Source organism: Ammospiza nelsoni, chromosome 3 (genome assembly GCF_027579445.1).
Source record: "Ammospiza nelsoni isolate bAmmNel1 chromosome 3, bAmmNel1.pri, whole genome shotgun sequence".
Lineage (NCBI taxonomy): Eukaryota > Metazoa > Chordata > Aves > Passeriformes > Passerellidae > Ammospiza > Ammospiza nelsoni.
Window position 1 is genome coordinate 44,717,372 of NC_080635.1, and position 22,921 is coordinate 44,740,292.

The window sequence follows — 22,921 nt, forward strand, 5'->3', positions numbered from 1 at the left end:
CAATTCAAAGATTGGAGGCAGAGCCTTTGGGCAGTACACAGTAGAAAAGGGCTTGCAACCAATGGTAAAAAGGTGGCTCAAAATCTGGCTGCATTAAAACCTGAGTTTTTTAACTGTCTTTCTTACAATGACAAGGTATGTATTAGCTCAGCATCCTATAAAGTATTACTTTATTGAAGTGAGACAATGAGGAAGTAGTTATTTCAGCCACAGTCAGATTAACAAGTGAAATATATTTTCCTGAAAATCTATTTTTCTACAGTTTGTATTTGAATTATGAATATAATGTGATGTACAATGCTTTTACCAGCATTTTAAAAGGTTATGAATATATTCCTTGTGGGTCCCTTCCAACCCATGATATCCTATGATGGTATGATAAGCAGCCAAGTTCAAAATCAGCATCTTTCCTCTCAGAGCATCAACCAGGACAAAGACACAATTCACAACAAATATTGTAAGATGTATCCTCAAAAGCATTACCTTTCTGTAACAACATTTGCTGCACATTTTTCTCCAAGATTTTCTATAAAGGCATGCACATCCTGAATTGGTCTTCAGAGATAAAAGATGACAAGGCAACAAAATTAGCAGAGTAACATACAAAATCTGTTTTCAGTTTTTCAATAGTCATCTCAAAGTTTAAAAGACAAAAAAACACACAAAATTTTAAAATAGTAATCACAAATATTTTTTGTATACCTTTGATCTTTTCTAAATACAGTTCCAAAGACACAAGCCTCAGTGATAAGTTCACTATAATTTCCAGCATTTAAGAAAGCATTTGTCAAGGCACTTCTCTCATCAACAGTGGGAAATATCCAAGACTGACAACAATGACTAAGGACTACATTGAAGACTCCAGTCTTTGTAGTGGACAGATCTATGAGCTTGAAAATTATCTGAAAATAAGAAAAAAGATTCAAAATCTAGTTTTCAGAAGTGCCAGATCTATTAGAATAAAATTGCAGTGATATCTACTTTAATAGGCCTCATGGTCTTTTGCATCCTATCAGTAAATGCTGTAAATGCTGTCTTCAATCTGTTTATAATTCCCTGATATAAGAGCAGGTGAATGGGCAACAATTGGCCCAGTATATACTTATAAACCAGAACTGATATTTGCTTAAACAGATAAAATGCCAGATGCTTTAATCAAATCTCCTGGTAAGTGGAACAAATGAGCCAGGGCTTACTTCATGAGCACAAACCTAGTGTTTTAATCAATCCTTATACCAATTTACAAAAAAAAATTAAACATAAAGTAAAATTTCTTACATAAGTTGCCATATCACTAGTTCTGTTCATTAAGGAGGATTACATTAATGTCAAAGTTCATATTTAAGTTAAAGTGCAAAAGTGTCTTTGTACCATTTATTTTTTGTTTTTAAGGAGGGCATATTTATGATATTTGAAACTGCTATCTAACTCTTCTCCGAAAAGAAAAACAAGAAAAACAAAACAAGAAAAATGGCCCCAAAACATTTCTTTCCCTTCCTTAGGATAAGTGCAAGAGTAAATCTCACATACAAAGTAAATTTTGTTTCTAAGAAATTGCAAGCATCTGGGAGAGGGCGGGGAGATGCAGAATGAACAGGTAAGGCTTTCTAAGAATTCCTTTTAGACATCAGTTAGAGCTGTCCATGAAAATGGTTTTTCAGAAGGTGTAATAGCTCCTAATAGACAAAGCTGCTTTGCTTCCCTGCATTGAAATGACAGTTTGGATAATGTGAAAATTCTTTGTCAGTAATGCTGGTTTTATAGAGAAAGTTGTTCTGAATTGCTAAGCATTAAAGCACCAAGAAGCTCATGAAGAACTTAAAACTGAAATACTGCAATGCAGTCTGGAGAAACACTTACTGGAGAGAAAGCTCTACACTAGAAGCATATAGGGTTTTTACCAAGATTTCAAACCTATTTTCCAGTGCAAAGGCTTGTAACTTTCCTAGTAATTCCAAAATTAAGTGTTTGTTTCACCTGTAGGGGAGCAGCACAGCATTTACTATGCATTTCTCAATCCTGAAATTTTTTCAACTGTTTCACTACTATAGTAAAAGTTCAGCACACACAAAAAAAATCTAAGATATTTAAGTTCTAGCATAATTAACATAAGAATAATCACAAAGAAAAAAGAAGAGTGCAGCAGAAGAAATTAATCTAAAGAAGACAGTGCTCTAGGCACCTTCTCTGGAAGCCCTTCTCAGTATTACCATAGCAATAATCCCTTTTTTGACTCAAAAATACCCCTTTGTTCCACCCCTTCCAACTATTAAAAAAACAGAGTGCACTGTGGTAAACAAAATTAAAACTGTGCTTCTGTGACAAATCAACATCAGGCAGGTCCATATTGTCCTCTCTTTAGCTACAACTGCACAGCCATTGCACAGCGGGTCAATGGCACAGGGACTGCCGAGGACTGGAATAAGAATATACATAAGTAGGCACTTGCTTGGGAACTTTATCTTCATTTTCTTATGAAGGGGCAGAAGGTGGCTCGACCAGAAGCCCTTTGTTGAGTATAGGAGACCTTCATTAGCTCCTTGATGCCTGCTGCCATGGTATGTCCCACTGCAGACAATGGGATAGCTGTCACACAGACTCAAGACTCTCAACATTGGCAAAACACACCTTACATAATGCTTGAAATACTAATGCTGAAGTTAAGGCAGTAATTGTAAGAATTAAACAGGTTTTAAGATCAAGAAAAATAAAATACTAACTATAGCTCATTAGTTATTGCAACACTGAGCATACAATTAGCTGTTACAGATAATCATTAAAAGTAAAAGCAAACCAACTTCTACAACAGAAGAGATAAATTATCATCTTTACATACATTTCTTATTTTGGCCTGGGTCCACAGGGAGACTGCAAATGCCAAGTGTTTAAAATAAAGAATGGTAACATTCATTTGAATCAAGTTTAAAAAAAAAAAAACAAAGAGAAAACAATTGGGGCTACATTTCAAGGTAATTAAGGCTAATACAGATATATCACAGCAGTTTCAAATAGCTAGAAAGTGTCAATTTCTGTAATTTATTCAAAACAATTTTGGCATGTCTGGGCTGAAAATAAATTTGAGACATTTGCTGATACTTACAGTTATGAGTGTGACACCAGGACAGGGCTACTTATGGTGACTTCAAAGGAAAAGTGCCACCCCTCCCAGTGTGATTTTTGTGCTAAGGGCAAGGCAGCACATGTGGTTCTAAATCTAACAGACAAATACACTGGTAGATAATTCACAATGTATTACTAAAGTCTTGCACTCACTGTGGACTGTTCTGTACAAATATTTAATTAATGCTTAAAGGGGAAAAAAAGAAAAAGAAAAAATCCCCAAGAAAGATTATGTAGAAAGAAATAGTTAACAACTTTGCAGTGTATAAAGCCAATAGGAACCAACATGCCAGTACTGAATATGGTTTTCTGGACTTAATCAAAAAAAGAACACCACGACACATGCAGGAACTCTTGGAGTTCTGGCAGCTGCATAGATCTTACAAAAGAAGAATCAAGATTTTATTTTTCTTCTTAACTCAGGAAGCAGGTCTCTCATGCAGTATTAAACTGAACTCTAAGGTGACTGTGTTTTTTGTTTTCTGCACTTGGACTATGAGAGGAAAAGAAGCCTTTAAAGAAGCAGTAAAAATGCTTTATTCAAGAGCATGTACAAAATTTTGAACTGTTCTAGCTTTTCATCTAAGAGACCATTTTCATAAAGAGTAAACTATTAGAAAACGGCATCATTTTCCCAGAATATTAATAGTTTATGACAGTTCAGGTGTTAAATCCTAAACAAGATAGTCAAGAGGAAGAGGAATTTTATTTTTATGTAAAAATAAAATAAATGAACAAAACTAATTTTACTGCATGCAGAAATACTGATCAGTCTAAAAAGTCAAAGACACAGTAATTTTCATTTTCTGTGCCACAAGATGGAACAATATCTTTGTTTATCTTCAATCTTATTCTCAGGTCTTTTACCTTAACACTCTCAAACCTAAGCCTTTTCAGAAATGAAAAATTCACAACAATAGCTGAAGGGAAAATAAAGCATAAAATACGTTATTACATCCACACAAAATTTATGTTCCCTTCTCAAAAAAAAAAGAAGAATTCTTGAAACTGACCTCTTTTATTTTGGTATATGTTTGACCTTTTGCACTTGCAGCAACAGCTAGAACCTCAGTATCAAAGATGAACTGAACAAAAGCTTTTAAATTGGCCCAAAATATTAGCTGTGTGTTGCTCAAAGAGGATATAATTTTCCAAGCCAAATCAAATGCTTCTATGCAGAGAGCCTCTGATGAGTCCAGAAGCTGTAAATAAGGAGATAAAAAATTGTTACATTCAACAAAAAAATAACACCCAAAAAACTATTAATACTGTACAGGTTAATATTTTACCTTGGGAACAAGGACTTTCATGCAGTCAAACACAGGTGAAACTTGGTCTGAAGGAAGAATAGACAGGGCTTCCAATGCAGACTGTAGAATTTCTTTTGACCTTTCAGCCATGGACAGTGACATTACTGAAGTTTCTTCACACCCTTGAGCCAGAGTTGCAAATGAATTTAAAACAAAACGGAGGCAAATCCACTGGTCACGAACATAGCGCGCAACAATTTTCCCCCATCCTTGAGATGTCTTCTCTTCACATGAGCTGTGAAAAAAATACTTTTCTTAAACAAATACTGTGTTATGTTTATCCTGCGCATTCCTACTCCACCAGGAAGTGCTCTAACTGTACAAACTCACTGCACTACATCAAGGTGCTAAGATTTATACAGTTCACGTGGACAAGTACATGGAAAAGAAATCTAAAAATTAAGTGGTTTTTAAAAGAGAAAAATCAATTATGGGCTTAGTCTTACCTGTGAGAGTATTCAGTGGAAACATCACTATGTGCTGGCTGTGGTTTTTTGTTACCCAAATATTTGGGTTTTGGCTCTCTGGCTTCCTCTGGGTTTCCCTTCCCAACAGTAAATAATTTACATTTAAACTTGCTTGTGTACATGTCATGGCTTTCTGCAGTGCACATATATTTAATCTGGCCTAAGGGTAAGCAGTGTTCATAGCTAGCTCTAGTTTCACAGAACTAGAGGACTTAACAAAAGAACCTTTGGTCTGATCAATTATGGCTGCTTTAATGCTCCAAAACCTGGATGCTAAGACAGAAGAGCAACTGAGTGAACCATTTGTGCACAGAATTCTTCCTTTTTATCTTGGCAAAAAGTTGTCAAAGAACAGGAAAAGCCAACACCTTAACCACTGCTTCACATTAATCAAGTTTGTTCTAGAGAATTACTGAAGCTTTAACAGACATACCTGTTTTTTTCTTCAATATAAGATGGCTTCTTTAATACTTCATTGAATCGAAAAAAGGAAATTAATTTCTTCAGAGCATCCACAGAAGGCAGAGATTCCAGGTGCACTTCCAGCTCCCCATCCATTATCTCACAAACAGCTGCCAGTGAAGCCATGCCAGCCACTTTTCTAATTTGTTCCTTAAGATTCAGCTCCAAAGTAAAACCAAATCATACATGAAAAAACACATACCAACTTCTCATATGATACAAATAACCTACTAATAACATACTTCTGCTAATAATCCTCCTCTTGGAATCACCACAGACATCATAAAGTAGCAACTCTGCATCCTTCTACTTGTGTATTTTCTTCCCCTGAGCCTAACACAGCCTGGCTTGGGCTGGGTCAGCACAAATGCTCACAAGTTACAAGCACTGACAGAGGCATAAATATTCCAAATTACAGCCACTTGGGCATGAAGTGCAGGCAGTGTGGCTGTGATGGAACTCTCCTGTCTTGCCAGGTAACAGTTCATACACATTGCTGGAGAGCAATTAGAAAAAAGGATGTGGGTCCAGTTAATCAGAAACCCAACACAACAGCTGAAATTTGGAATACAACACACTAGCTGCTCCAAGCACCCAAAAGATCACAACCATGCCATGGTTATTTTGTGTGATAAACACTTATATTCAAAAGAGGCTTGAAATTAAAAGTCTCATTTAAAAAAATGCCAAGAAGTATATAATGCCTGTACAGTAAGAAAACTTTTATGTTATTTAAATATCTCCAAGTTGCATTTGGCTGTCTAGAGCACAGGAAAGACTTTTTTCATCTGTTATTACTCAGCATTTTCTTCTTCTGAAACTGAAGCAGCTGAAGAAACCATAACAAAAGTATAATTCCCCTAAATTCAAAATAAGTTGGTAAAGGCCCGCAGTGAACACTGAGTTTGAACCAGAAAATGTTTACTTTGAAACTACTGGGAAAAGTATATAATTCACATAAATTAAGGAAAGAAATAAAATAAATTAAGTATTGTTCTTTGTTCCCTTAAAACACAAACCTAGCTATAATTAAATACTTACAATCTTTTAAGGTGTTATTACTTGTTCTTGAACAAAACAGTAATACCAAATAATAAGACCAAAGTTTCTATTGCCCAACAAAACTTAATTTAAATCTCCTTTCTGTCATGGAAGTCATTAATGTTTCTTTCTGCTTTGAAAATTTATCTATTTCAGCTATAGTAGCCTAACACAGAACTATGGGACAATCAACATAACTATATGAAAATGCCAAAGCAATGCTCAGTTCTGGAGTTTCTTTTTCTCTGTATGTTCCAGGTTTGAAGTCAACAAGCACAAAAGATATTTTCATTCAACAGTTATTGATCAGTAAAATTAGTTCACATTTGAGGAAAAAAAAATCTTTGAGCACATAGTTCATGATTACAGTAAGAATTTTAGCTATATAGACTTCTAAATAATTCAATAAAAAAAACCCAAAGTACTAAAAATCTTAGCTACAAATATTATACATTCATACTACACTGCCAAATAAAGACGTGTGTTAAGGAATATATATGCACATACACAGTCACACAAACTACTATTTAACTTCACATTAGATATAATATTATGCATTATAAACATCACAATAGAAATAAGTAATTGCATCTTAACTTATGTAATAGTATGTCTATATAATTATTACTACAGAATCTAAATTCTGCATATTAACAGAATTATTAGCAGATGTTTTAATTACTACTTCTTGGCCTGTTTTAGATTAATATTTGTTGTTGTAAATACTGTTAAATTACCTTTTCAGAATTTCTCTCCTGAAGATTACGAATAGATGCACTTATCAGGGATGAAAGGAAATTCCTGATAGATGACATTTTCTTCAAGCTGACTTTCAAGCACAAATTCATTATCTCTGGAATTAAAGCCAAGTACAAATCACAACGATCCAGGTCGCCAACCTAAACGTGAGGAAACAAATGCAATCCAAATCAGTAAGAGGGGAAAATGAAACTGAAAATCAGAACGAAAACGACTGGTAACAATGACAGCAGAAGGAAAACTACAACATTGCAATTGATCAATTTTAATTTTGGGGTTTGTTTGGAGGAGGTTATTAACTTCTAAATCTTTAAAACTGACTTTCAGATGCCATTCTCTTGATGCAACTCTAACTTTTGCTTTGCTTAAAAAGTCTCAGGCTTCTTTGGGGTAGAAACTTAGAAAACACAGCACAGCAATGAGCAAACAGTGTAAGATAGTCAAATAATATGTACTAAAAGCCTCCAAACACCTAACAACTCACATCCACAGCTAAACTAGTAGATATTAAGCAGTACATGCTACTCAGGATTTCTTACAATATGATTTCCTTAGATTTAAGAAGAAACAAGAAATGCAGACTACAAACACTAAACACTACTTGTAAAGAAACTTCTTTTTTCTTTCTTACTGTGCCCATTCAAGAAAGTTAACAGAAGTGTGTCTATGCAAATTGACTTTCTAGGTGTTCAAAGATTTTATATGAACTTTAGGAACACTGGTAAATCAAACTAACAAGCAAAACCACACCAAAGGATGTCTCATAATCATTACTCACAGTGCTTAACTCATTGGTAGTAAGCCGTCGGAGAACAAATTCAAGAATACTCTCCACAGGTGTCACAAGAGATTTCCAGATAAAGAACAGTACTTCATCTGTGTGGAGGGAAAAAAAAGTATATATACAGAAATACAAGTCCCTTAAGAATCTTGTTATATCATGCAGATTTGCTTATGTTACAAAGTTCTACAGTAACAGTACTCAAATAGCTAAAAACAACTTGAAACACCTCTGTACTCTTCCACAGTGTAAGCCATAAGGCTGAAAGAATCAATCCAGATTACATTATTATATTATTTCCTGAGATTCACAATGTATTAGTGAACCAAACCAATGCAAAACCAGAACACTACAGTCCAACTTTCCAATTTTTAATGCACACTTTAGTTCTAGTCCTAATGATCTGCACAAACAGCTTATAATTGAACTTAGTTTTTAAAAAATACCAAAAGCTTTCATATGCAACAATTAACTTTATGTGAGAAAAATATACTTTTCCATTCCTAATATTTATAGACTTGAAAACTGGCTTTGGGGGCTTGCTGGTTGCTGGTCTGGTTTTTTGATGTTTAAGAAAAATTAATATTTGGAAATACTGTAACTTTACAAGATTTTAGCTGAGTAGCTTCCAGGCTTAACATTGGAAATGAAAATACAAAATTATGACACAAAATGTGGTACTGTCCAAGAAAAGGCTAGGCTAACAAGTATGCCACACGTACATAGCATTTCACAAACAAAGACACAAGTTTATACACAAGGGAGGCAGGTCACTCTTGTAAAACATATTTAACCACAACCACACGGCAGTCTGTGTTTCAAGGGTAAGGGCTAGCTGAAAGCCACGGAAATAACATCTCAGTATGAAAACAGAGTAAAATACTCTGCATGGCCTCCTTGTTTTAAAAATACCAGTCATTAGATTCAGTGTTTAGGAGAATTACCCAGAGGCTACAACTGCTGTTTCTTTCTGGAGTTGACCCTAAGTAACAATTCATGTAGCAAACCTATTATGAAATGGAAGGCCTTCAAAATGTAAAAATATAAAGGGAAATATTTCCAGAAGTTCCAAATCCATATTGTACTTACTTTCAGCATTCTCTGCTAAAATGGCTTATTGGACTACATTTCTAAAGCTTAAATTGTTTAGAACCAACAGTCCAATTATGTCAGATTATCATCATGTTTCATCACAAGTCTCACATCACTAAAACATCATCTGCACTTCACAGACAAAAAATCTTCAGTTAAGCATGTTGGACATAAAACCCAATTCATTACCAGGGGCTCTGTGACATTAGCAAAAGATAATAATTATCAAAATCTTACTGTTTAAAATAATGAAATCTAATGACAGTTTAGACAGCAAGAACTGTAGAAGAATGCTAATGATTTCAGCATGCCTTTCAGACATGTCTATCCCCCTTAAAATATTCTTAAATAAAACACTTCCCACTTGTAATTATTTTGGTTTTGCAAGGTTAAATTCCTTTATTACTCCCTACCATTTTACTGTTTTGCATTTGACAAACAGGACTTTTCACCTCCCACTTAATCAACACAGAAACATAACTTTGGTATTGCACAGCATTAATCTTCCCACCCCACACTTCAGTCAATTCACAGCTGCACAAAAAAAAATATATTTATTACTTGGTTCTCCTGTGCAGGAGGAAGAAGCACAAAAACACTGTAGAAAATAATTTTAAGAAAAGCAATCCTTGCTTAACATAAAACTACAATGCAATTCAGCAAGCTCCTCAAAAGACTGATGATGGGCTGTACTGGAGCACCTCTAGGGACCTTCAAAAGGATGGGGACACTGCAGTGCTCAGCCTTGCCATACCTTTGGAACTCTGTTAGCAGAGCTCAACATGCCATGCCAGGTGTCAAAATTCCCACAGCAGGAGCAATCCATTGCAGGTACATTAGCAAGCACGAGAAAAAAGGCACAAGGAACTTATTTATTATTGATACTAAAAAATTAGCATGGGCTTGTATGTGTTTTGTAGGGTTCTGCTTCAGGCTTGTTCTATCCTTGTGCTGTAGGCTGAATGCACAGTGGTAGCTTACTAGAGACTTCTTCCAGTTTAGTTCATTTCAAGGAACCCACTTCACCAGTCAGAGAGACCATGGGCCAACATCAGCTTTAACAGTCTGCATGATTAGTGCTCAGTATGTCACACAAACAGCTAAAATTTAAGGGGACGGGGTTGAATGCATACAGCACTTGTTAAAATAAGGGTGGACATTTATTTTGGGACTGCACTTAGACATGTATATGAAACCTGGACATATAACCTAAAACGATTTATGTTACAAATAAGAGCCTAGATATGGAACCTCCCCACTCCAAAATGACTTTTCTATTCCACGTTATAAACACCCTGAAAAAATCCCAAATTAATCTAGGAGAGCAGAAACCAAACACCAAGATCCCTCCTATTCCCATTCAGCATCCCAAAATTCAATGAAAATAATACTGCAATTTTTCATTTGCTCTCAGGAAAAACATTCAGGTCTATTCTGGTTACAAACAGACCAAGTTCTCTCAAAAGGAATAGGAAGGCCTCCATAGTTTTTGTTCAAACTCTCCTGAAAGGTCTACAAGTTAAAGTGCTCCATCTGTGGTGGGCAACAGTCCCAGACAGACAGATCACCAGGCTTGTATTTCAGAGGGCACCTCTTAGCCTACCAGTCAACTCAGAAAACAGGATGTGCAGCAGGATCACTTTATGCACTCAGGGAAGACTCTGGCTGAACCTGTGGTATCTGAGCAGGTTAGGCTGGGATTCTGTAGTTACTTCTTTCTGAAGTGTCTAAATGATTCATTCTAAATGATTCATGGAATCCATTCATTTGCCTATAAATATTTGCAATACAGTCACACTCTTCAAATTTTAACTGATAATCTAATCCTAATGGATAACAACTGCTTTCTCAGAAGACTTCCACATTCTCAATTCCCAGTCCTTAGGACACCTGTAAGACTGGACCCACACCTCAAGTTTTATAACACACATGTCAGATTGCCAACTTTTGCATTTACCACTTCTAGGCTAGTATTAGTTTGAGACTATAGCCATGAAACAGTGAAGTAGCTTAGCTGCAGTTAAGACTGTAATGAACAGAAGACAGTAGACTGAAGATGTCACTAACCATCTTGTGCATTGGAACATTTTAACCAACGGGTCTGCAATAACTTCAAGAGAAGCTGAAGGCTTTTATCTGCTTTCAGTGTTGGTATGTAAGCATTACTGCCAAGTTTCATCAAGACATCCAGAAGAGGGTTCAAGAAAGCCTCTAGTTCAATCCACTCTATGTTGCTTTTTCCACTACACAAAAACAAAAATTAAAAAGAAAGTCTTCTTCTGAGTATCTGCCTTAAGTGCTGAAGTTACTTATGGAAATAAATAGGACAGGTTTCCAAGACACTTAAGTATCTTTAGAATGTTACCCAGTATGTCTGCAGCAACAGCTGGACAAGGCCTAAGGAATGATCAGGCTGATGCAAAGTCTACAGAGAAAAGAGGACAGCATCCCAGCTTCATCAGGCTTCACTGGATCCTTCAAGAGTGAGGAGATTGAAAAAGACAGAAATGTAAAACAAGGTATTTCATACTTACCTGCATTTATTCTTCATCTGCTCCACGTCAGCAGCCAACAGAATCATTGTTGAGACAAGCTTAGCTTCAAACCAGTCAGGCATAAAGCAATTTTCTCCTGATTAAAGATATTTTAAGGTTTCCACAGTAACTAAAAAATACCTTTGCATTAACTTCTAAAACTTCTGGGTTTGTAACTTATTAAAATAAATTAATAGTAGAAAAAACAATGCTAACGTAAGTATTACTACTAATTTTTGGCATTTTTTATCTAGATGTTAATTTAATTCTACTGGCCTTTATGCTCAAATAAATTTTAGGCAATATGTTACATAGCAGTTCACAACAGACTTTTCTGTTACTTTAAAAAAATACATTGGCATATTCAAATTAATTTAATGAAGAACATAATTCCAATATGCTTCATCTGAAACATCAGCTGTGATTTTGACCACAGAACCAACCACATAAAGAACCAGTACTACTCTGTAAAGAGGAAATTATAAAAAACCTAAGTTTCTCTTTTCATCAATCTTTTATACAGAACTTCATCATCATACTTACAAAATTATTCTTAAATAGCAGTATGCAATTTGATTTCAGGGTTTTTTTTAACTGGTATATTTCTGGCTTTGAGAAATTTAGAAAACAAAACACACTTGGGAGGTCCAATTCAAGCAGCTGGACATGATTCATTTTTTTCCCCCCCTCTAAAGAGCTACCTATTAGTTAAGTTTCATATAAAACTGGAATTACAAACATCACTTTTTACAAGTGAAATCCAGATGCTTGCCATGGAATTGCAGATAATATGGACCAAGGACTAAACAAACATGTCAGGAAGAAGGTCTGCCAAAATTTTTAGCAAATTCACCCTGAAGCATGAACAGAGAGAATTTGCTTACTACTTCTCTAACAGTAAGACAATCCAGTCAAGTTTCCTGGTCTGCAGAAAGTTTCTGAAGCTATTTCTGATCAGCAAATTCTGACCTAGTATTTTTGTCTCCTCTACATATAGTACTTAAAAGTGTTCAGTTTTGACTTTTTGACAATATAAAACTATATAGAATTCACTATGACTGCAAATGCCACACAAAAGTTGAAATATTTTTTAAAAAATCAATTTGCCATTCTTTTCAATGTGTCTGAAAGAAGACACTAGGCTGACATTGTAAATAATTAAAAATGTGGCCCTTTTCCCTCTATAAAAACACCTGGTCATGTTACAAAGCTCTGCTGAGAAAGGTGACAGAACCTATGTGGTTCACACTCCCTTGTGCTTTCCTCTGCCCCTGCAGTCCAGAATTTTCAGACACCATCAAAAGAATGACAAAATAAATCTAATGGACAAGCATCAGGGCAGCATTAAAACTGAACATTAAGACTTAATGTTCAATTAATACTGCAGGACTTGAATTTATGGAGGAAAGGAAATAAATATAAATTTTATTTATGGAATTAAAAAATAAGGTTCAGACTTAAGAATTGTGAACACACAGGTAGGGTAGAACTTGAACAGGTGCAATAAAAAATTATTTTTCTAAAATCTAAGGGAATGTTGTAAATTTTTTTTTAAATTCTCTTTAAAATGGTGGGTTTTATTTATACACATTTAACTTACTTTCAGATGCAGGTGTCTTAAGGTACTGTCCCACAAGACTCTGCACATATTGACACAATGATGATGCCTCCTGACGTCCAAAATCAGAGGTTACAGACTTCCTGAAGCACTTGTCATTCACTTGCAACCAGCTGCAAAGCTGAATGAAGAACACTGTGTTATCCTTGAGCACGTCTGGCAGCTGTGCACTGGCATCACTGATTTAACACCAGAGCACTGTTAAACACAAACTCTCCCATCAGCAAACCCACACACTGCAAGAGGTGCTCAGTGCATGAGCAACCTCTAGCCTTAGCAGACTGTTCCCTTCCAACTACACACAGAAAAATGTTCTTCCAGAGGGTAGCTCAGAGCACCCCCAAAAAGTCAGTGGTACCAATATAAGAAAAACACCAACTCTCAAAATTAAGCAACACTGGTAAAAATTCCCTTATGTCAAAAGAGTTTCTTCCAATCAATGCTATCTAGTGAGACCAGCTTTTTTTTTTTTTTTAACTTGTACGCCAAAAATGAATGGAGCAAGATGAAATGTACAGCATACATGACAAGAAGACACTATGCAAAAAATCACTTTATCATCATTATATGGCTGTACAAGTAACCAAAAGTTATGGCTACATGATCAGCTGGCTCTAGCATATACTACATAAAAAATCATTTCATCTTTCAACTTTCATTCACAGCATTTTACATCTTGCAAAGACATAAAATACATATACAATTTAAAATCTCACTCCACATGGTATGCACATTTTTTTCCTTTGAGATTATCCTGCCAGTGATGATATTATTTCTACCAGTGATGGGCTTGATGAACATAAAACCAGCTTCAGTTCTCACCTCTGTCCATAACAAAGTATCTCTCCTTAGGGACTCCTCTGGTCTAAGGGACAGAAGAAAGCTTGAAACTTCTGGGAAGGACACTTTCTCCTGAAGAAATTAATCAAGATACAATAGTTGCCAACAAAATATACAACAAATAATACCTGTATGACAACTCAACACGTTTGCCTTTATCTGGCAAATTTCAGTAAAAGAAATTAATTTTCTTTTTCGTGATTCAGACTCATTTCTGCCTCTTTGGGACCAACTTATCAGTATCAAGGAACAAAACTTAATTTTCCCAAGTATTAAAGTCTATCTGAAAATAAATGAATGACTGCAAGAATAGTGCTATTCAATGGTGACACCTTTTAAATTAATATAGATAATACTCATAAGTACTAGTTCTGCATTTCTAAAGATTAAATCAGACAGGTTTATAGCCACAACACAGAAGACTACTTCTTTACAAAGCTAGCTATAAAACAAACAAAACATGAGTACTTTGACCACTGAATAAGTACAGTCCTGCTATTTCAACAGTAATGGTAGTTTTATCATTCTGGTATCACAAATACTTTTATTATTAGGAACTACAGGAAAGTCTATTTAGTTTCAATCTGTTAAAACCTGAGTTTATGTAATGGATGTGGAATAATATCCTGTTATGATAACTACCACATGACAACCCTACAACAAAACATCAACTAATAAAAACTAAGGAAAAAGAATATTTCTTATGGAAAACCAAAGGTAACAGAAGCATACCACACTTACACAGTACAATTTAGACAGTCACTAAAAAAATTGCAAATCCAGCAAAATCAGTATAAATACTGTATTTAACATTTTTTAATACTGTTGTTCCTGTAAAAGTGTCACTGTGTTTCTATCACATCAAGGAAAAAGAAAAAACAAAAAATAAAACAAAACACAAAGCCCCAAACTGACCACATCTGTCAAATGCATAGTTGTTTGAAGAAGATAGCACTGAGCAGCTCCACGCAATAAAATCTGGTGTGTAATCATAGTACACTGGAGGACATCTCTGCAAAGAGGAGAAATACACACTGTATAAATCACACACTTAAAAATGTAAGCATTTTCATGTATTTTCTAATTATTAACCATTTAAAACACATTAGATTGCATGTAACAGACATATTCTATTAAGTGTGGCACAAATACTGCCCGGTCAGGCCACAAACAGTCCAGTACCAACATTTCTGTCACATGTACTTTCAAAAACTGATAATAAAACTTGGATGAGCACAAACCTAAAAAAACAGAAAGGGGGAGAAGAAAGAATAAAACAAAAACTAAAGGAACAATCCCCATGATCACACCAGTTCAGACTGGTAATTTAATATTAGCCTTTCTATCAGTAACAAGTTACAATGCTTCCCATCAAAATCTCACTCAAGCAAAAAACTGAAACTTTCAGTGGTCTTTTATCAGCAAAGGTATATCCAACATATTTTTCTTCTCTTTGTAAACTGCTTCTATTCAGTATTCCTTAAACCACCAGTAAGATTTTATTTAAATGCTCCAATTTGATTAAACTGGAATGACAACTGATTTTTAGTGGCTCTAGGAAGTGAAAGCAGACACTTAGGAAACAGCAGTGTGATTAAGGTCCATAGTAAGGCCAAGAACTTTTACTTAGACTTTTACCTAGAACTTTTACCTAGACTTTTATTTAGAAATCATTCAGTTTCCAGCATTGTGGGCTGTCCCCTGATATAGCCTCAATTGCTATTAAACCAGGCTGTAATGTAACTAGAAAAAAAGGAAGTGTGATATGTATCAACCAGGAATTGTGGAAGACCAGGGAAAAATTATTCTAAAAAAGTAGAAACTATGAAGATCTAAAATGCAAAAACTCAGGTATTTTTAACTTCATACAGAGATATAAATAAACTGGTTCTTGAATTGCTTTCCTCTGCAAATTAGACATAAAGGAGACAGAGCCTTTAATTCCCATGCACAACCATCCCTTCAGAAGTAACAACCATGAATCAAATTCTGGCTCTGCAGACTGTCAGCACATTTCTTTGGAAGAAGGCTGTAAGAACACAATGCAGTATATGTTTTACCTTAAAGCATGAAGTCCTTCAGCACCAAGTACTTTACATGCAGGGATAGATGCCAAAGCCATGGAAAGAAACAAAATAGGAACAGCACACCAATGCCTACTTGTCATCTTCTGAATAAATTTTAACAGGAAGCTACCTTAAAATAAAAGTAAACAAAAGAACCCTGAGTGATTTTGTCCTCTCCAATGCTTTTAAATAACATGAACACCAGCAGAAGAGTGTTATTGTAATTTCTGACAATTAAATGAAAGACAACAGAATAGTTTCCTAATTATTTCAATTTTAAAAAATCACATTCCAAGGAAGTCTGCCAGTAAGGTGATATGATTCAGAGACAAACAGAAATAAACCTAATTTTGACTTTGGTAATCTGCATTAATGACCATGCCCAGGAACGGAATTTTAACTCAATTGTTTTGAGTACTAAACAATGCCTTTTTTAAGTTGATATTGAGCTTGTGATATGGTTACCCAAGATTCAACCAGTTAAATGGATGCTGGAATGGGCAGAGCAATTCTCAGCAAGCCACCACATCCACAGTTTGTGGAAGCAGGCTATCCATTTCAGGATTCCCCACCATAGACCCCTGTTTAGTGATAAAATATATGCCTGGGGACAGGACAGAAAAATAGGGCATCTATGGCATTACAAATATATACCAGGATACACCTGTAGACAAAGGGTGCTGCAAAGAGCTGATTCTACCCTGATTTGACCCAATTAGCCCAGGTATTAACTTCTGGTCACCTTCATTTTAGCCTACACTACCATCAAAATTTGGAACAGTCTCAGAAATCTTCCTCCACCCAACCTGACAATGAAAGAATCTCTACTCTGTTTCAGCCCTGGCCCTTTTGGATGAGTCACTACACAAGTCAGGACTAAAAAAGTCTGGCAGATGAAGAAAAAAGAATCTCCAAGTACTGTTCACTTCAGATCTCAGGAGCTTGTTTGGGCTTTTTATATTTCCATTAATAAGCAAATCTCCTTCATTTTGGCCCTAGAACAATTCTGTAGCTTTGTACTGCAAGATACCTCAAAGTTCCTGAAGATCTTTTCTCTGGAAACTCCACTGTTGGGACAACTCTTCATTTTTTCTCTCAAGTAAACACTCACATGACATACCAAAAGCAGCTCCATAGCTTTTCTTTTGTTTTTTATTTTAAAAAAAGATAAAGGTGAATTTGATACGTACCTTTTTCTTCTTCTGGAAGAAGAGTGAGATAAGTAGCCAAAAACTTCTGTAACTTCATTCCCAAAGGAGGACAGGCTCCTATTGATTGACCTGGTGTCCTTTTGGGTTTTAAAACATTAGTTACACAACTGGTATGTTAACAGCTTCAGGATTAGACTTAACAGATTTAATCTAAAATCCATTTCTAGATTTGAAATGTTTAGAACTGCCTCTAAACAAAAACAAAAGTCATTCAGTGACACTCCATGAGACCAAGAGAGACAACCTATGCCTCATGAGAAGTCTCTGGATCCTGGCTACTTAGGATGAGCATCAGTCAAGAGATTCTACAGCTTTCTCTCAGCTTGATATTAACTCCAGAAACTTTGTATATTCTTGGTATACTCAAACATGCACCCTCCTCTACACATGCCAACATGTTTCACCCGAAATACAGAGCTAAAAGAGAAGACTAAGATTGTGAAGTATTGATTCAACACAGCTCTAACATACTGAAACACTTGGGAGTTGCTTCACCTTCTGAATTCCCATCCATGTATGTCCATGGAAAGATACTGCAGATTGAGAAGAGAAATGCTTAACTGATGCAAGAGCCTGCAGAGCTCACATTTGTCCTGCCATGTTTAGATGAAACAACCTATTTTGACTACACCTTATCCATAATCACATAATTCAAACTATCACCAGTGACAGTCAGTTTTATCCCCCCAAAAATGAACCTATTAATCCACTGAACTCTTTGTTTCATGGGCTTCCCCCACCAGATCAAGACTGTGATCATCAATTTGACCAAGGAGCACTGAAAATTGCAAAAATCAAGTCTTGTCACTAGATCCATACTTCATTTGCTCACAGCCACCCATCCTTCCTGAGAAACTCTCCCTGTCAGTAAGTTTAACAGCACCATTTTTTATTAATGTGTTTTCTTTAGCTAAGATTTTATCAACATACTTAAACCAGCATTATTAGAACACATTTACAGCAATCAAGAAATTAAATACACATCTGATTAATTAAACCAGTGGTTTACCTGCTGTAGAGGGAACTTTCTGAGAGGGCATCCATTAGTGGTCCAATAACAAACTGAAAAAAGAAACAAGAACAATGGTGAAATGTACAGTTCCAAGGCACTGTTACATAGAAGCTAACTGGACTTATTTCACCAGACTTTACAGGACAGAGCCAGAAATTCAAGAATACTCTTGTTAATGGTAAACAGTAGAAGCAAAAGTGGAATAAACTAAAGGGAAAGGGGACCAGGAAAGTGAACAAGAAAAGAGATTTTTCAACTAAATACATTTCACAGAGTATTGTGAAAGATGCAGGCAAGCAAAAAATCACACTGGGAAACAGAGAAAATAGATTTAAACATGAAATAGAAGAATGACAAAAGCCATCATAGCTAAAAAGAATCTAGAGTGCATAGTAAGGTTGACTATTTCAAGTTATTTATCAAGAGGCTGACTTAATTTGTATAGATCAGGAATGTTAACCTTTGAGGGAAATGCTCCTATGAGGTTTAAATAGTACAATGTAGATCATCCCTACACTTACTAAAGTGTAGGCTGGATGGACAGTCAATACACACATGACAGTAACAAAAAAAAACTTAAGCTTTAAAATATTCTCTAAGTGGGAAGAAATATTAAAGTGTGGAGGGCTTATGGCTACAGTGTAGCATAATACACTGATTATGCTACAGAGACAGAATTTGTCCAATTCCAACTACTGAAGCAATTAGCGTTAAGATCTGTTACAAATTAGAACACTTGTTTCTTGTGGCAGGTGACAGTAACACCCTTACCTCTGAGAAAACAAATGAATTTGGAAGATGCTTTGTTTCATAAAGCTCCAGAAAATGAAGAATTCCTTCCTTTGTCAGTGTTTTATTCTCACTCTCAAACATTCGTCTGTAAATGCACACATGCCACGATGGGTGAAACAGCCAACAACCTGTTTACAAAACAGAAATTCTTCTGAACTGACACAGAAATGACAGCGACACACAAATACATAACATACTGACATTCTGGACAATGTTATAGTCTATTCACATTTCAAAAAGGTGACTACAGCTGTCAGTTTTATAAAAACACCCTGCTAAATCTAACTTAAAAATTATCACAGTTTTCCAAAGTTACCCTCTACTTTATTAGTTACAAATTAAAATGACTACAAAGTGCCACATCCTTCTTCCTGCAACTCTATTTATACCACTGTATTTACTCACAAAAGTTTCACATTAATTTCAACTTTACAAATCTCTAACATCTTGCACTACCTAATTACATGTATTCGTATGCCCTAGACAAACTGCCTCAGCACCCGTTTTATTTATCCTCTCCCCACTTCTAACAAATTAAGTTGGGTTTTTTTTTTCCCTTTTACAAAGTTGTGCGGGTGAATTGTCTCCTACAACCCCAAAAATCTCTAGCTTTACTTTCACATTATCTTAAGTCAAGAAAAATACAATGGGAAATGACCATTTATTTGGATTTGTTGACAGAAAAATAGTATTTCAAGACAATACAGTAAGCAATAAATATATGCTAGGATTTCTCCTCAGAGCAGAGTGGCCACTGCCTATGCATGTCTGCCAAACAACCTATGTATAAAGCAAACCTACAAAAACTGGAACAGCCACCCAGAAAACACCTAATTTGAGAAACAAAACATTACAAAAAGATGCTACTGAAACAAAAGAAGAAAACAGAGAAGTGCAACTTAACTGACTAATATTTAAGAGGTTAAGTAGAAAAAGTTCCATCTTACCTTTATCCCCTGATATGGCAAGCTCATATAAACTGTTTAGTTTTGGTAATACTGGCTTTATGACATGGATCTGAAATGCAAATCAAGTATAAATAGTTTATATCTCAAACCCAGGAGCTGTCAGTTACTTGGACTAGAATTTACTACCAATAGCATTAATATAGCAATTGACAATAAAAGTACATTTAAAAAAACCTCCAAAGCCTGTCTTATGCAGTACTCAGTCACAGTTTAGCACTGAAAAAAACTTCAATGATACCATATTTTAAGAAAAATACTTACTAATAACCATTATATTCCTCAGAATTAAAACAGAGCATCTAAAATTAAACATTTAAATTAATAGTATCTCAGTTACAGGACAATCATGTCCAAATAAAATAACTACAGGGAGCTGGGCACACTACTAACAGTTAACATCACAATACTATGCAATTATGGAAGCTTCAAGTCAACAGGAATCTTTCTGCCGAGCACACTGGACTCACAAAATGGTTTTAATCCAAGGTACTCCCCCATATAGAGTCCCCTCTACCAAAGAGAGGTTACTAAGTGCAATCACCAGATTTTTCACTAGGCTGGTTACCCTGGTCTTGCAATTACCTGCACTCCAGGTTTCTGTCACTGCATTAACCAGATGTATTCCGATGACAGAGAAGAGCTCTGAATTTACTCCCAACAAATGACACGCGCTGTGTTTTAAGTATTTAAGAGTTGAAACAAAAGTATTCCAGTTAACGCTGACTTAGACATCCTCCATCACCATAACTGGAAATATTCTCCGTACACAAACATTCACACATGCCACAAGTGAGGCAGCACGTCTGTCCAGGACGGGCACAGACTTTACAGCGCTCCTACCTGGTTTCCCTCCAAAGTTTCCATTATCAAAATGTAAGTTTCCCAAAACTGTAGGAGTTGCTCGTTCTTCTCAGCAGACCACCAGAACAGACTCGGTTCTAAGGAGAGAAGCCAAAGACAGGCGTTTCTCGCGGTCCCGCACGCCGGGCCGCGCAGTCCGTCCCTCCGCCCGCCGGTCCGTACCGTGTGCGCCGTCCGGGGCGCAGCGCAGCTCGGCGCGCTGCCCGCCGCTCAGGTCGAGCGCTCGCTTCAGCAGGTAGCGGGCCCGCTTGCGGCACAGCCCGTCCCGCTCCGTCAGGCCCTCCTGCACCAGCCGCCAGAACCGCGGGCACAGCCGCGCGTCCAGCCCCGGCTCGGCCGGGCCCCGCGGCAGCAGCGCGTCCGCCAGGGCGCTCAGCGCCAGCAGCGCCCGCCCGGCCCGCGCCGCGCCGCCCGCGCCCAGCAGCCCCTCCCAGACGTGCGGCAGCGCCGCCCCGTTCGCGCCCAGCGCCGGCAGCAGCCGCCCGGCCACCAGCGCCGCCGCCGCCTCGCCCTCGCCCTCCTCCCGCAGCAGCGCCAGCGCCGCCGCCGCGCACCGCGACAGCAGCTCCGGCTCCTCCAGCCGCGGCGCCGCCGCCACCAGCGCCTCCACCGCCGCCTCCTGCGCGGCCGCCCCGCCGCCCGCCGCCAGCTCGGCCAGCGCGTCGCGGGCCAGGCGCGCCGCCAGCGGCGCCCCGCAGAGCTGCACGCAGTGCCGCAGCGCGCCCCGCGCCGCCCGCAGCCGCTCCGCGCTCCCCGCAGCGGCGCCCTCTCCGCCCCGCAGCAGCGGCCGACACCGCTCCAGCGCCACCTCCCAGGCCGCCCGCCGCAGCGCCTCCGCCTCGCCCGCCGCCGCCGGCCCGCCCGCCGCCAGCCGCTGCAGCAGCAGGCGCAGCGCCTCCGCCCGCTCGGCCGAGAGCGGCGCGCTGAGCGCCCGCAGCAGCGCGGCGCGGTCCCCGCAGCGGGACAGCAGCGTGTCCGCCAGCACCACCTCCATCGCCGGGGGGACGCGGAGGAGGAGCGGCGGCTGCGCAGGCGGGGGCGGGCGGGGCCCACGAGGGGCGGCGGGAGGCGAAAACACGGAGTGATTGACTGGTTTGGCTCTGCGTGTGTGGGTTTCAAATATTCTACATCTTTGGGTCATAACCCGCCTGCGTGAGCGTTCCCAGCCTGGCGGCTGCTCAGCACAACCTGGCCCAGTATGGGAGGCATAGTGGAGATGCCCCAGGTGCGAGCCTCTCTCTTGGGAGGGTGAAATTCCATCATTGTGTGCCATAAAAACACTGTCTATTCTTCATGTGCATTACAACACAACATCAGGTAGCAGTAATACACAAAATGCCCAGTTTTCCCACCTGCCAAATTTGTTCTAACCATTTATGCCAAAAGAAGTTGCTGAACAGTTCACTGTTCTCATCAGAGCCTACCAGAGGTTTGCCCGAGTGTCTTGTGTCTGCCTCAGGTCAGAGGCAATCCTGGATGCTGCCTCCATGTTGTTGGCTTGTTAGGAGGGCCCAGGTCAGCAGCACTGAGGCCAGAGAACAACTCCTGCACAGTTCAGTGTACTGGTGCAGCTAAAACTTGACTCAGAAAATCAAGCTGATTTCCAGTAAGTGTAAATTCACCACAGGACATTACAATTCCCATGAAAAATAAACTTAGAGATCTGCATTCCAAAAGTGGCGGCAGACTACTCTCCTAGAAGTTGTGGTCATAGGAAAAGGCAAACCTGGAACCTTCTGTTCCTGTGAAAGCAATGGATAGCAAATTCCTGGTACAGCACAACGTGCTTTCCAATGGGTGTGGGCATTACTCTGGCCAAGATGTGGTTGATTAAAATCTAATGAACAAGAAATGCTTACTGCAAGTTTTCCAAGTGAAGTTCCACTTAATCACTCCTCTCCAAATCACATGAGTAGTCTCTCCTTTTCCTGGCTATCCATTTTCTCCAATTTTTTTTAGAATTTTTTTATCTTTGAGATCCTACTGA

The 22,921-nt window shown here is 38.0% G+C and overlaps 1 protein-coding gene across 1 annotated transcript in view; it reads right to left on the minus strand.

Annotated features, from left to right (window-relative positions):
* The window catches only part of TARBP1 (TAR (HIV-1) RNA binding protein 1), a 32,061-nt gene extending 10,133 nt beyond the window's left edge, over positions 1-21,928 (minus strand). Inside the window, exons 1-19 of the mRNA XM_059469489.1 lie at positions 21,097-21,928; positions 20,914-21,011; positions 20,053-20,122; positions 19,085-19,233; positions 18,311-18,363; positions 17,281-17,378; positions 16,085-16,220; positions 14,940-15,036; positions 14,007-14,096; positions 13,167-13,305; positions 11,567-11,663; positions 11,100-11,275; positions 7,938-8,035; positions 7,138-7,299; positions 5,331-5,521; positions 4,410-4,665; positions 4,134-4,322; positions 703-902; positions 484-555 (exon numbers count right to left, since the gene is read on the minus strand). Coding sequence (XP_059325472.1) covers positions 484-555; positions 703-902; positions 4,134-4,322; positions 4,410-4,665; positions 5,331-5,521; positions 7,138-7,299; positions 7,938-8,035; positions 11,100-11,275; positions 11,567-11,663; positions 13,167-13,305; positions 14,007-14,096; positions 14,940-15,036; positions 16,085-16,220; positions 17,281-17,378; positions 18,311-18,363; positions 19,085-19,233; positions 20,053-20,122; positions 20,914-21,011; positions 21,097-21,928 — 3,203 coding nt within the window. The remainder of the gene's footprint in view (positions 1-483; positions 556-702; positions 903-4,133; positions 4,323-4,409; positions 4,666-5,330; positions 5,522-7,137; positions 7,300-7,937; positions 8,036-11,099; positions 11,276-11,566; positions 11,664-13,166; positions 13,306-14,006; positions 14,097-14,939; positions 15,037-16,084; positions 16,221-17,280; positions 17,379-18,310; positions 18,364-19,084; positions 19,234-20,052; positions 20,123-20,913; positions 21,012-21,096) is intronic.
* Between the last annotated feature and the right edge of the window lie 993 nt (positions 21,929-22,921).